Source organism: Agrilus planipennis, unplaced genomic scaffold (assembly GCF_000699045.2).
Source record: "Agrilus planipennis isolate EAB-ADULT unplaced genomic scaffold, Apla_2.0 scaffold338, whole genome shotgun sequence".
NCBI lineage: Eukaryota > Metazoa > Arthropoda > Insecta > Coleoptera > Buprestidae > Agrilus > Agrilus planipennis.
Genome location: NW_020439108.1, coordinates 61,584 through 77,468, shown reverse-complemented (window position 1 = coordinate 77,468; position 15,885 = coordinate 61,584). Strand labels below are relative to the sequence as shown.

Sequence of the window (15,885 nt, the reverse complement as noted above, 5' to 3'; positions counted from 1 at the left end):
ACAGAAGAGAGTGAAAGATTATCTGTGGAATATTACTGCCTCAGCATTTGCCTAAGTGATCCAAGGAAACCACAGAAAAACTTGGACCAAGGCAGACGGACCCGGAATCGAACCTGCGTCCTCCCGAATGCTAAGCAATGGTCTAGACCTCTAGGCCATGCCTCTCGGTGGCTTAGAACTGCATTGAATCCCCATATGGGCACCAGAATTGCATATATCTTTCTTAATTTTTGAAAATATTACAATTCAAATTATGAGAAGGGCTGAAGTTATCTAAATTGAATAAGACTCTGAACATCTTTAAGATTGCACCACGTACTTCAGAGGATAATTACAGAGCTACCCAACCGAACCTAACTTGATCTTATTTGAAGAGAGAAGCAGAAAGGTTTTATCTTCTACTTATTTTGAACACCCAGTAGATCATTAAAAAATACGAAGGAGTCTCAAATTGCCGCTCACAATTGCAATTTCTTCTCCTACAGGAAATAGACCGCAACAGAGAAAATTTCCATATTTTCCGGAATAACCTGCAACGCCATTTCCACGTATTTGCATACGACTTGAATACATTTTGGAAAAGATTTTAAGTGTGTATACACATATACACATACGTATAAACATGTTCTTTGTTATAAAACGTGCGATATTCTATTTTAATATGCAAATGATCGTCTACGAATCAAAATGGAAAATTATGCAATGAAGCGTGCAGAGAATGCCACACTCCCGTTTTAAGGGCTGTTTTCCGTTTGAACCGTAATAATATCTAACAATGCCAATAACATTAATGACAAAAATGTTTTTCTGTTGAATTTATAAAATAACATCTTTTGTAAACATTACCAGCATCACCTAGATTTTAGAATGTAAGATCGAATGCGGCAAGTGACGCCAGTATAATGGTCTGTCGGAAAAAACTTTAACTGTAACGGTACGGAAGCCATAGGACGCAAGTTATCCGGTAACGTTCCGACGTTTTTGTAGTGTGAGCAAAAGCACTGGAGGAAAGTACATGCAGAAGGAGGAAGATAGAGAGTAGGTATGGTCTACAAAAGGTTCTCTGAAGTATATACGTACACCCTTTGGAGATAATTATTTCTTTTCCGAATGCATACCCAGAGGCAGCCTGTTCGCGTTCCGCCCTAATACCCTTTAATAAAAAACGATCTTATTCGAAAAAGGGACAGGAAACTGCTTTAAATTGGAATAAAAAGAAAATGCGCCCAGCAAAAGAAAACAAGCACAGAAAGCAGGAGAAATTGCCCAGCGATCGTGCTATTTGAAGTTCAAATAAATTTCCCTTCCTTTCGTTTTTATTTGTGGGTTATTGTTCAATTTGACAGTTACTAACAACCTTGAGCTGACCAAAATCATGTTGCAGGGAGTAGTAATGCATTTTTGCATGCCACATAGGTTTTTGCAGATTCCTCTTCATTATCTTGAAGTATTTGTCACCCATCCATTACATACAGGATTTAGGAAAAGTACCAACACAAATGCCAGAGGTCAAAATGGGATTACTCGAAGATTTACTTGATTGTAGATTTTTCGGTTATCATTTCAGAGGTCAAAAATGTGCAGTGCCATTTGAAAAAATGATTACACCGTCAAATGACCATGAAGGTCTTGTTAATATTAAAACTGAGGCCAATAATGGACAGCCAGGGAGAAATTATATATTTTTTACATAGAACATTTGACCAATTACTCCCCTGTTCTCACACAACACCTGGTATAATCACTCTCTCATTCTGAGCCTTATATTCTAATTATATCTGCTTCCTTTACCACTTGAATGTACCCACAGAGTTTCTCACAAATTTCATCTTTTAATTTATTAAATCTCTCATTTTGTCGCATGTATCGTTAAAGCAACCCTTTCATCAATGGATGAAAATTTTCAGTAAAGGAAGAAAAGTAGAGGAAGAGCGAATATGAAGATAAGAGATGAAAAATTAGAAGAAGTGACCCATTTTAGGAAGTCAGATAAGTCAGGACGGAAGCAGTAGTAGGCATATAAAGCAGAGGACATTGCAGGCTCGAGTCACCTTCAATAAGAACAAGTCACTTCTGTGCTCGCGAACAGTTAATTTAGAAATTCGAAAAAGGTTGTTAAAGGAATATGTTTGAAGCGCGGCGTTGTTCAGGTGCGAAACATGGACGGTGGGCGCGACGGAAAAGAAAAGGTTAGAAGCGTTCGAAATATAGTGTTACAGGCGAATGATGAGGATACCGTGGATAGAGAACGTTAGAAATGAAGAGGTATTAGAAAGAATAGGAGAACAGAGGACTCTATGGAAGTTAATAAGAAATAGGCGAGAGAGATTAGTAGGACACCTTCTCGGGCATGAAGGTCTAGTCAGAGAGACATTTGAGGCAGAAACGGGAGTTACGAGGGGTAGATGTAGGCCAAGATTAGATTACTGTTCGCAAATAGTTAAGGATGTGGGCTGTTCTAGTTTTAGGGAAATGCGAAGTTTAGCTCAGGATTGGAAAGAGTGGAGGTGCGTGTCCAACCAGTCTTAGGACTGACGACTTTACGATGATTATGAAAAGAAGTCTTGTAGCAGGATAATATTTATTAAAGCACCCGACCCTGGGGGCGTCCACTCTCCTGTCTCGATTCGTTTCTCTTCAGTAATGGAGAACGTTCTTTCGATGTAAAAGGCAACACCTGTCTTTGATCCCATTTAGGCATCTGCACCTTTTGTGATTCGCGAAACAAAAGGGAACGACAACGACGCGACGCTGACGGACGTCGAGCTTCTGTGTCTTGGCTAATGTAAGAATTTAATTTGGGGACATTTTAATTAAGAAAGCGGCCCGTGACGCGGCACTTCAAGTAATTAATATTCATCCCAAAAAGGCGCAATGTTTCCGCAAACTTGAAAAATTACAGGAGAGATCCCCGCCTCATATTTCGACACTGGCATATCTATAAGTACGAACGCACCGAAGGCTCGGCCCATTTGCCCGAATCGTCAGCCCCATAATCTGTCGTCAAAATTAATATTCCAGTCACAGTTGTTCTGATCGTTAAGTGTCACACGGGGATGAGCAAAACGCTACTAATAATTTAAAACGTTTTATTTTGAGTCACTGTTAAGACTAGCACAGTATGGAAATATCACTTCGTTTATGTGTAAGGAAAAGTTCTCAAGTGATTATTTACCCAATACAAATACAAAGTATACTTATAGATTTTGCATTTCTGCAGTTTTGCAACCCCTGACTCAATATCGCCTCACCAGAACTACTGAAATACAAAGTGTACTTGTGGATAATAGAAGACGATTTTGCATTCCTGCAGTTTTGCAACCCCTGACTCAATATCGCCTCACCAGAACTACTGAAATACAAAGTATACTTGTGGATAATAGAAGACGATTTTGCATTTCTGCAGTTTTGCAACCCCTGACTCAATATCGCCTCACCAGAACTACTGAAATACAAAGTATACTTGTGGATAATAGAAGACGATTTTGCATTTCTGCAGTTTTGCAACCCCTGACTCAATATCGCCTCACCAGAACTACTGAAATACAAAGTGTACTTGTGGATAATAGAAGACGAATTTGCATTTCTGCAGTTTTTCAACCCCTGACTCAATATCGCCTCACCAGAACCACTGAAATACAAGGTATACTTGTGGATAATAGAAGACGATTTTGCATTTTTGCAGTTTTGCAACCCCTGACTCAATATCGCCTCACCAGAACTACTGAAATACAAAGTATACTTGTGGATAATAGAAGACGAATTTGCATTTCTGCAGTTTTTCAACCCCTGACTCAATATCGCCTCACCAGAACCACTGAAATACAAGGTATACTTGTGGATAATAGAAGACGATTTTGCATTTTTGCAGTTTTGCAACCCCTGACTCAATATCGCCTCACCAGAACTACTGAAATACAAAGTATACTTATGGATAATAACTGGAACTGTCGATTATCATCAAAATGACTGTTACATCGCCTTTCAATGATTTCAAATTTTATCGATAGAAGGTTAAACATGACGGAACTGTAAAGGTTCTGCTTTTGCTATTCCACTACGGTACCCTTAAAGATATAATTCTATTAATAACGAATACACAAGGTATCTTCTTTGATATAATGCCAAATGGAAGATAGTAACTTCTTTTAAACTTCAAGGAGCATACCAAGGTGGTCCTGAATTAGCCTCATTTTTATAAAATATGTTTTTGTCACTTGGGACACATTTTAAGTACCAAATTTTTGAAACATTTCCGACGTATTTCCGGAGCCCTGAGTATATATGCAGGCAATTTGGTATCCATTTTAGTAAAAATTGCCGCTAATAGCTCCATTATTGCCTTTTTAAAAGTCTCTATTCTATTTGGAAATTTTTAATAACGAAGTTAAACGGTTGAAAAGTTGATGGAACAAACTTAATACAGGTAATTAGAAGAGAGCCTGAGGTAGGGAAGGAATTTATTTCTACGTCATTGGAGATGATATAGAGAGAGAAGAAGAATAAAAGGGAAGGATTGCGAGAGAGATGGAGAGAAAGAGGAAGAAAGAAAATGAGAAAGATAAAGGTGTTCTCTGCGCATTATTAAATATTTTGCTGGTTGTGTTCTGTTCGTAGATTATTGTTTTCTTCCCGATATGAATTTCTAAACTAAAGCTCTATAGGCAGAAAAGCCAAACAGCTTAGCAGTCGATCGGAAGTAATGGAAAATGTTAATGAAATAAAGAGAAGTGTTGCAATAGTAATGAAAATAAAGTGTAATAGGTAACTATACAGCATAAAGCAATAGGGATACGAGATGATGTATCAGTCAGAGAAATAAAGTTGATAAAGTTAAAGTCAAACCCAAACAAAGTTAATTGTCGTAAGTTTGTCGTGAAAGGAAAAATTTGTCGCATTTGTGTTTTAGACATATTCGCACAAGATACGTCAAAATTTGGAAATTCACATTTTGTAAAAAATATATCACATTTTTTCAACTATATTAAAAAGCGCGACAAAACATTTTTCACCAAGATTCAGCGACAAAAAGACGACAAGTGGTTTTGTCTGTTGCTTTATTCACTCTTAGGGACTTTCATGGATGGTAATGCTAACTTGCGTGTCAGGTTATCACAACCAAAGGTTATTTTTTAAAACCCAAACGCGACAAAACTTTTGTCACCAAAGTTCAACGACAAAAAGGCGACAAATGGTTTTTGTCTATTCGTTTATTTAACCGTAGGTATTTTCATGGATGGTAATGCTAACTTGTGTTTTAAGTTACCACAACCAGAGGTTATTTTTTAAAACCCAAACGCGACAAAACTATTATCACCAAGGTTCAACGACAAAAAGGCGACAAATGGTTTTTGTCTATTCCTTTATTCAACCGTAGGTATTTTCATGGATGGTAATGCTAACTTGTGTGTTAAGTTATTACAACCAGAGGCTGTTTTTAAAAATCCAAAAGCGACAAAACTTTTATCACCAAGGTTCATCGACAAAAGGCGACAAATGGTTTTTGTCTATTAGTTTATTCAACCGTAGGTATTTTCATGGATGGTAATGCTAACTTGTGTGTTAAGTTATCACAACCAGAGGCTGTTTTTAAAAACCCAAACGCGACAAAACTTTTATCACCAAGGTTCAACGACAAAAAGGCGACAAATGTTTTTTGTCTGTTGCCTTATTCAATCGTAGGTACTTTCATGGATGGTAATACTAACTTGTGTGTTAAGTTACCACAACCAGAGGTTATTTTTTAAAACCCAAACGCGATAAAACTTTTATCACCAAGGTTCAATGACAAAAAAGTAATTTCATGGACGGTAATGCTAATTTGCGTGACAAGTTACCACTACCAGGGGCTACTTTTTAAAAAACAGACGCGACAAATTTTTTCTTTCACGACAAATTTACGACAATTAATCTACTTTGAAACTTCTTAGTGGGAGTGCTAACTTGATGGATATAAATTATACATTAGGCATTTCCCGTTTAGAAATACTTTGTAGATCGCATGCACATGTGTATTATGATGGAAGAAGTCGGGTCCGACCACGCCCTCTATGCAGTTTTTATCATGCAGGAACTGCAGAGTTTATGGAATAGGCAACTTTACAGTTTTCATAAAGTAATACACACTGATTTCCGGCTTGCCAGCGGGCACTCATAAATCTTTATTTTAACTCCCCGGTCGAACTCGGTTACTTTATCCTGTGTATCGTAGCGCAGCGAAGTTAACTTGTTAGTTTCATTACGAAGCCGACGAATATAATCACGAAATCCTCGGTCTTCATGCAAGCTTCTGAACGCGAAATGGCGGTCTAGGTAATGGACTGTTTCAAATTTGCAATTTCCAACTTTTTGTTCTTCTTTCCAACTTGTCTTTTGTGTAAAAATATTTTCTTTCTTCTTCTTCCTTTCTATCTCATTCTACGTGTTTATGTGTATCTACATCGTATCTAACTAATAAAATGAACTTTTTTGAACTTTAATTAGTATCTACCTATTGATCTTTTCTATCATTTTAATAGTGCCTGACACTATTTCTTGGAATTTCCTGAATTGTAGAAACGAATAAGTAAATCCATCGGGGGAACAGAGTTACTCAATCGAAAATTGGAAAAACTGAACTTTCAAGACAAAAAAAGATCGGTACATTTTGATACGTAACTGTAGTGGGTAGGTTTTGAAGAATTAGATTACTCTAATGTGTATCTGTCCTTCTGGATGAATCACCTGTAATAATTGCAAAAATGGATAGAGGGGCTGTCCCTGAGTCGTGCTTGGGTAGTTTTTCCGATAGGAGGGCAAATTTTGACGCTTCCTACCTGAAAAGTAACCCATCTCAGATGTCTCATCACAAAGGACAAAAGGGAAATTTTTCTTCTTTAACTGTTTATTACTTCATTAGTTGGTAGTGTAAGCATGTGACTTATATCGGACTTGTTAATTTTCCGTCCAAAAGCGTTCTCCAAAATCGATTGTCCATTATATCCGAATATAAAAAGCACTTGTTTAAATGGAGAGCAATTTCGTTTTTTAAAAAACGTAACAAAACTTTTAATGTGTCGATTTTAAACATGGAAGAATCAGAAAAAAAGGTTCGCATTCTCTGTTGTTCCCTTATTCTTTTTTCAAAATTCTAAGGGATTATTCGGGATAAAGGGCTGCTAAAAACGACGACACGCTCGTGTGCATCAATTTAGTGGTAGAACGTAATCAATAGATGCACTGTACGTGGCAATACGAAGGAAATTAAGTTTTCATGCCAAAATCACATCAATTTGCGGAAATACATTCGACTCGCTCGACTTCTTCTCTTGTCAGAAGTTGCTCAAGGAACTATAAATAAATAAATTACCTACGTAACGATAGAGCGACAAACTGTTTAAAATGAAACTCATTGTAACGAAAAGGAGTCTTGCGCTTCTAAGGGGGAAATTAAAAATTATTACGAAAAAATATTTTGAGCTTCTATGAGTAAAAAATCTTTTTTCTTGTTTTAATACTATTTTATGCCAAAAGTTAAAAGATATAGCTGGGGCGATTTTGTATTTGAAAAGGACATTTTAAGGGTTATTCGTTAACTTATTATTCTCTAATAACTAAAATGTCAAAAAAATCAAAATTTCGCGGTACTACCTTTGCCAATGATATATTTTGTTAAAGGTATCGTAGAGAATGTTTGCCCATATTAGATTTTTATACATGCATCATATTTATACTTTTATATGCGTAAAATATACCGTGCAATATATGCAGTTGAAATTTATGCTGCAATTATTCTTTGAAAATACCGTCAAACGATTCATTTGAACACTCCGTTGAGTATTTTCGCTTCTACTTATGTAGATACCTACACCGTATTTTCTGGTAATTTATTTGAATGTGCACCTTGTATGGTGGTCCGTACATGGCAGTTGAGTTATCGAAGCGAATAATATGTCTCCTGAAGAGACAGGAGCGTGATGAATAATTCAGAAACGTTGAGGAAGTAGCGAATTGTAAAGTTCACCAAACGTTTGTAAATAATGAATACGTAAATTTTAAAATGCATCGTCGATTCTGAAAGAATACCTACTGGCCACCTTAGATATCCGTGTTGCCGAAAGACTTCGATCCAATTTTGCTGCAGAGACATTTATTTTTGTGGGTTGTCGAATTTTCAATGCCGTGCATCATTATCATTTCTTTTCTTACCGCATACTAGAATAGTTTCCGTGCACGTTTTCAGAACGGTTAATAACATGGTCCTACGAGCCGAAGATGAGCGTCAGTCGTTAAACTTTGAATTTTTTTGTTTTTATTTTATTGTCGATCTAATTTCTGGTGGAAGTGCCAGGCAAGATGTCCCTTTTAGTGTTTTTAGGATGGTGTTAATTGAATTTGTGTTACATTTTCGTATTCATTGTGAAATATATTAAATAAACTAACTCTCTACTATCATCCTTATGTATAGAAAAATATATTGGTGGCATAAAGTTTATAAAGATCCGCAAAGGGGAATTTTGGCCCTAGAAATCCCATAGTTTAGGCTTGAGTTGTTCAGTGATCATTAAATCGTAATTTTTGCATTTATCGATTGATTGATTTCTTTGAATTAATTAGTTCATATGCCGTTTTGCTGCAAGTCCAGCAGTAGGTATTTTTATTTCGGTCTTATTGGACTAAACATCTTTCCTATTGTCTCTTAGCAGTCCTAAAGGGATGACTAAAAGATTCATGTCGGCCTGCTCCTGCGAACGTAAGTTCTTTTATAAATCTAAAGCAATTCCTCGTGGGGCATTTCGACTTGAATTGAATCGTAAAAGTTTAATGACTTTTTAATAATGAAGGGGTTCGTTTATACGCATACATATGCATAGGTAACATACAGTCAGCAGGTACAAACGCTTGTAATGCGGAAGTAACAGAATAAGCGGAAGTAGTAAATTAGAAGATTACTCGCTAGTCTGTTACTCTTAAATTATTAACAGTTATAAACATTCTCTCTGTGATAAATTTAAAGTAGATTCTTAAAAGTTTGTGATACGGTTTTTTTAAAACATTTAAAACATTTTTAAAAGGGAAATATGAAACTGTATCCGTATGAAGAAAACAGGGTGGTTCTATAAGGAAAATGAGACGCAGGGTATTAAAATGGAATTATAAATAATTTAATACGAAATCTTTATTTTGATAACTAATGTAACGGGTTTTATTATTTTTATTAGTTTTTTCTATATTGAATATTGAAAATTGCTGGAGTACGTTTTTTTACGAGTAATATTTTAGGAATAGAGTTAGAAGTAGACTTTGTATGTTGTTGTTCCTACAGTACCTTCTTAGGTAATGCCGCTTAGGCCTGGAAATTTCAAAGAATTTTTAGAAATACACTTTATCCACTTTATAATCTACCCTTATAGAGATTGGATTTTCAAAATCCTTCTTTAGTGGGGGCTTACATCCACATGCTATTTGTTTAGGTTCTTCTTTTCTTTTTACTGTCTATTTTCTGGATTTTATTGTGAAATAGTGTTGATATTTCTTTGTATCTACTTAAATATTGTATTATTCTTTTTCTATTGTCATGGTGTTACAAAAACTTAATTTTAAACTTGTGTATCTATTCAAGAATTGTAATACTTAAATAAAATAGTTTAGTTGTTAATAATTACCATTTCTTTCCTTACGGTATACTAGAATATATTTCGTGTACGTTTTTAGAACGGTCAATACCATGGTCCAACAAGCCGAAGACGAGCGACAAATGCGAATTTTTGCTTTTTTCGTTTTCATTTTATTGTTGATTTAATTTCTGGCGGAAGTGCCAGGCAAAATGTCTTTTGTTTTTAAGAATAGTTAACTTGTGTCACACACTTATACTGATTATTAAACTTGCGTATCTACATATTTAAGTATTTCAATACTTAAAAAAATCGTTTAATTTAGAAATCAATACAAACAAAATTATGTTGTTAATAATTTCGTTTTATTAAGAAAGTATGGTAAAAAACATATCCAGACTTAAAAAATATAGAGTGGGTAGTTGCTTAGAGTATGCATGACCAGACTTGTGAAAGAAAATCAAAATATAAATATAAATATTTGTAAATAAATTAACAGAATTATTTGTCAGAGAACTCCAATGAACTGGGGATGTTTAGGGTTGGAAACACTTGAAGGGCTTGTCTTTTCAGTTCGGCAAACATTTCTCTAATATTGGCTTGAGCATCAGTGTTATGTATTTCCCCTAGTGTTGGGATGTCAAATCTGTCTTTATTTAAGCATCTTGATATTGGTTCCTGAAATATTGGAAACAGTAACAGTTACAAAAGGTTTTTATTAACTGCAAATTAATAATTATATTGAGACAAATGAGCAACAATTTTAAACATTGTATGGCTTTGTATCTTATTGATTTTTTTGTGATTTTTCACTTTCTACATTATTTTAATTTCTAAGCCAATAATTTGCAAGATTACCAATTTCTATTTGTTTGTGAAAAAAATCTTACTGGATGCCGTTGTTTTTTGCGGGGCGTGCTGCTCTCACTGCTTGATATCCTTAGCAGGAAATGATTGGAACTGTCGCCAGAGGGTAGTTCTTTGAAAGACAATTTATCCGAGGGTGGATCTTTCAAAAAGAAGGCCTGAGTCGACTCATCTGAATTGATTGTGGAGGGCATGGTGTTGTTGTCACCCATTTCCTTGCCCATCTGCTCCTCCTCTGTCGCCTTTTTTGTTGTGCCTTCTCTAGTAGACTTACTAACGTTATTCATCAATTCTGCCATGGGAATACTCTCGAAAAATTCTCCTGCAAGGAAAAGTAATGAATTAAGGTAATTAATATACAACTTTAATAACCTACAGTAAAAAATTTACCTGCATTTGTTGCACCACCACTAGAAATAGGCTGGAATGTGGTCCTTTGTAAATCCAATATATTTTCGTCAACAATTTTCTGTAGTTGCAACATTTCTGATTGAATTTCTTCCACCTGCTTTGTCCTTAGGTTGCAAATAGTTTGGAATTTCTCCTTTTCCATATTTACTTTAGCCAGATGATGTTTCAATACAATTATTTCTTGGTCACAAATGCTCTTTTGAGCATGCAAATCACTTACAAGAGCTTTCAGTTCTCTTTTTGAAGGACTGGTCTCCATCTCGATTTGTGTTTTTAATCGTCTTATTTCTGCTTGAAGATTGCCATTTTCTAACTTCACCTCTTGCAGTCTCATTTGAAGAGTGGAATTCAGAGTCTTCATCTCCTGAAATTTGCTTTCGATTTCCTTGTTTTGCTGCAAGTAAAACATTAAAGCATATATCTTAGTTAAATGAAAAAGAAAAAAATCACTTTGGTTTCCTCATTCTTCTTCCTCAAATATTTAACAGTATCCTTTTCTGCTTTTAACAAGAGTTCAATTTCCTCTTTTTCTCTTTTATATCGACTACATAGATTTTCAAGTTGTTTACAATTAATTTCTAATTTCTTTGAGCTTTCTTCCCATTGTTTCCTAAATTTTTCTGTTTCAACTGTTGTATTGTCTAAAATAGGCTCTGTTTGAGATGCTGTGCTTGCTATTTTTATCTATAAAACATTAATATTCAGAAACAAAACGTGCTACTGATTATACATCTACTGTTGTAATTTACCAGTTTTGTTGTATTGATTGGTCTTGGTTTTCTTGATTCACTCATTGCTCTTTGTTTGATAGTTACAGAATTCTCTGTGGGCATTCTTTTCACTATGTTATGCATATCGGTTATAATTTGTTGTACATTAACATCACCTGAAAGTTATTTTGTAACTATGTTGGTATATATAATATGTATAACAATAAGTCACTTAGATTTTGCAGTTTATCCTGTAGTTCATTTATTAAAAAATTTAAAGTTCTTAAAGGGTCGAATTTGTTCAAGTTTGATACACTTTTCCCAGCTTTTAACATGTCCCCCCATGTTTCTCTTGCACCTGTTGATTGAGTGTCTTTCTTCTTCGTTGCACTGGGACCGTTGGCGTTAAGAGTTTTAACTGTAACTTCTACCGAAGCACCTTTATCAGCAAAAATTTCCTTATGAATAGGTCCAGAGTATATACCTTTAGACTTTATATTCGTTTGCTTAGGTTTCTGCGTCAACTGTTTGGATGGAAAAAGCGAAGAAGGAGCAGTTAAACGTGTACAGTCTCTACATGTTTTACTTGTACTAGTGGATTTAAATGTCTGTCTCTGCATAATACTGATGAAGTATGTGTACGCCTTTAAGCGATAATTCTACACAGATTTAGATATTTTTCATAGTAATTGAGGCACAACGACTCTTAGTAGTACCTGCAATTAAATGTTTCAGCAATGTCTGTTTTGAAATAAAAATAATGAACCAAAACAGGAAAATATATGCTATGCACTCAATTGTAGGTTAACAATTTGTTGACATTTTAAATTTGAAAATAAACTGACGTTTGTGGGGCATGCGCGTTAATTCTTCATGCATTAAATGATAATGGTTGGTTTACACTTATGCGGTAGGAAGTAAGTTAAAATAAAGTAGTAATGGCGGCATTAAAGCTGGGATCACAAAGATACAAAGTAAATAACAGATATTATGATTTGTAACACTACCTTTTCAACCGAATTTTTACTGGATCTAGCAAATATACTCCATATAAGAAAAGAAATCCAAGTATTATGCCCAGACGTTCGTTTGTATTTCGCTCGTAAAGTTCTTTCTCTGCGAAGATGGATGTGAGTGGATTTTGTTCAAAGAAAATACCACTTTATCTGTCAAAAACCGAATTCGAATTTTTCTTTAGTTTGCTGACTGCAGTGCAGCAGACAAGATGAATCACACACTCCATAATTCATTCCCGTCACTTGATAATCTTCGAAGGAGCAGTGTAGACCTGATGACTTTTCGAATATTACCATCTTTTCGTTATTGAACTGATATGAGAATGATTGAAATTTGGCCAGTGGTGAAAATAAAAATATGTTATCAGAGACAGGTTTTTGGCCCTGAACACTACATTAAGAATGCAACGTCACTCAGACTTAATCTTAAGGAATATTTTAGGATGTTAAAAATAAAGTTTCAGGTCAAATAAAATGAAGGCTGTTCTTGGCTAGATTCTTTAAATGCTTTTAAGGTTTCTTGAAATTCTTTCTATTGCTTTGTTCAAAATCTCGTTAGAGTTGGTTTTCAAAAAGTCTCCTAAATTAATTTCACATAATAGGCAAGTGAATATAAATATGTCGCTTAAGTTCTCATTAAACTCAACAATCTTTGCTAACAACCCTCTTGTTAAAAAGCTCTAGTAAAGGGAAAATGCTGAAAAACATTATTTTTTCACAAAAAAAAAATGACTGAATACCTCGCTTTATGTAAACAAGATGGCTGTTTTGAGTTTCCTGTACTGCACTACAATTTAAAGTAGGCCAGGTGTATATTTGATGGTTAATTGTTTGTTCTTTACTGACTGATGTTCGTTGAATAACACCATCGATGAAAGGTCCTTTTCTACGTTGCGACGCGTTAAAAACGTGAATGAGGTTTAGTATGGCTGAAGCTAGACTGAATGGTTTCTGTATGTCCAATGTACATGGAAAATGGATTCTCAAAAATAAATAAAAATTTAGTACTGATGTTCAGGACAAATTTGCGGAATATCCAACTTGCCCACTTTTCACCTAAAGTTTGTTTTGCTAATTATATCCTTCCATTTTAATGGAATTTAAAGAAATAAAAACTACGAATAAATAAAGGAATGCTGGTAAATAAACAATAATTGAATGTGAATTTTGTGTCTCCTTCCCGAATAAAATCGCTACGTCTTTGACAGAAAATTCAAACAGTTGGTTTGATCTTTATCAACAGGAAACAATCTCTCTATATCACAAACGTATTGAATCCTATTTTTTCTTTCATGATAAATCTGGTACCTAATTAGTTTGGTGGCAATAGATAAATAATTGGAACGGTTGCTACATAAACACTGCAAACAAAAGGCTTTATATTGCGGACTGCAAATCCTATTACAGCCTCCATTATTTATCTAATCATTCACAAATGAGTGCTACAAAACGGACTTTGAAACAGTGGCAACAATACACCCCTAGTTCGATATATATTTATAATTCATATACGTATATATGTTGACTTCATAGAAGATGCATATCGAATGCAATTAGAAGAAAGAGATCGTTTTGTTTATATTCTGTACGTTCCAAATGGTCAATGAGCAGCAGTTCTAACATTGTTTCGTAATGGCGTCTGTTTGCCATTGACGCCATTCTATTTCTAGATTATGTAAAGACAGGATGCAGTTAGAGGGAGAGTTTTTTGTTTCGAAATAAACACTAATCACTACTAGTCGGAAATTTAGGTCAAAATTTGCTTGGGTCGTTCGTCCACATTTCCATAATGAAACCGTTATCTGCGTTTGAAAACGTTAATGCAACGTTGTAGGGCAAATTAAGGGGTTTTTACGGTCCAGATAAAGCATTTCCGGAACGTTTTTGGAAAGGCAAGTGCAGATAATGCCGTCTGTTTTCGAACACAATTTGGCGCCCTTTGTCTGTATTCCGAAAAACAAATATGCTAAAAGTTAACTAATAGCGAATCTTCGAGGTCGTTTAGAAAACGATTTCAAAAGGAACAAGAACAAGCAGATGTTACGTTAAGCATTTTCAACCAACACGTCTTGGGGAGACGATCGTTATATATCGAGACGTATTTTTTTGGAGTGCATCGGTAATCTAAATCTTTAGAATCTATATCTGACAATTTGTTCCCAGCATTAATAAAGCTTTTGTGAATAATATTTGAACAATTAAAATTTTGTAATATTGCTGGACGGATGTTTGTTGACTATTTACTAAAGGACAATTGCGATTTTGTAACTAGAACAGCAATCGGAAATCGCAGCTCTTATAAATTCCATGTCCATTGCCAAGTTTACACGTAAATGTCGGAGAAAATTGTTGTAGTATTGACTGCTCGGTGGCGATTTTATCTCTCACGAAAGGTACCGCAAATACAAATAAATCCAGTTTCCGACCTCGTTATCTTTATAATTAATCTGGTTTCCCTTGGAACGTAAAGGCGCACTTCGTGATTTCGTCGGTTCCAAATTAAAGTTACTGCTTTTCCTTTATGCCTCTTTGAAACATCAGCCAAACTAATAAGATTCTTACTGACGTTCCTCTGTATTTCTATATATCTAAAGTGTATGTAATCCGGGACATGAAAGAAAAGGGGGTGGCTCTTGACATTAAGTACAGGTAGTCGAAGTTTCGTTGGATCTGTTGCTGAAACTCTGGTTAGCAAAGTAAGTAGTAAAAAGTTTGCTTGGTTAGTTGGATCACTCTGGTTTTGATACTAGTGGTTAGCTAAATAGAGGCCCCTTTTTAGTCTCTTTTGGAAATTGTGTTAATGGGCGAGGGTGGTGTTAATGAGAGAAAGAAATGCGAGATCGACAGGATGGAAACGGGAGAATTTGGTTATTCAGAATAGTCGTTAAATCAAAAACCTAAGATAATTCATTTCCTAGATGATGTTGATCTTATTTGAAAGTATACATAGAACATTCTTTATTTAGATGATGCATAACAAAGAAAAATAAACATCTCCAACTTTATTCAGGAAATCCATTAACTTCAAGTGATTATTTCCGTAAAGAACCATTTGATTATTGGGAATATAATTTGCCCATATTTGGATCTAACCGTTAGACATGCCACTTACAGTTTACCATTCTTTGAGACACTTAAGTCACCTTTTAGAATTCATGAGAGTGGATAGGTGGTAGCTGGTGTGAAAACTATGAGACGGATGAAATGGAGACCGAAAAGAACTGAAAGATTATTTGTTTGTCGAATATTATGCCTCTGCATTTGCTTAACTGATCCAAGGAAACCGAA

General features: G+C 35.1%; 1 protein-coding gene across 2 annotated transcripts; it reads right to left on the bottom strand.

Moving 5' to 3' along the window:
• Nucleotides 1–9,954: 9,954 nt before the first annotated feature.
• On the bottom strand, nucleotides 9,955–12,393 carry LOC108742940. Of its 2 annotated transcripts, XM_018478307.1 has the most exons (7): nucleotides 12,066–12,393; nucleotides 11,814–12,008; nucleotides 11,621–11,757; nucleotides 11,322–11,555; nucleotides 10,851–11,265; nucleotides 10,484–10,782; nucleotides 9,955–10,271 (listed from the first exon to the last, which is right to left on the bottom strand). In XM_018478307.1, exons 1-7 carry the CDS (start codon nucleotides 12,199–12,201, stop codon nucleotides 10,095–10,097), a joined length of 1,593 nt encoding a protein of 530 aa, XP_018333809.1. In that variant the 5' UTR covers nucleotides 12,202–12,393; the 3' UTR covers nucleotides 9,955–10,094. The 2 variants fall into 2 exon arrangements, with proteins under 2 accessions (XP_018333809.1, XP_018333808.1); XM_018478306.1 differs by having other exon boundaries at nucleotides 11,814–12,393.
• Between the last annotated feature and the right edge of the window lie 3,492 nt (nucleotides 12,394–15,885).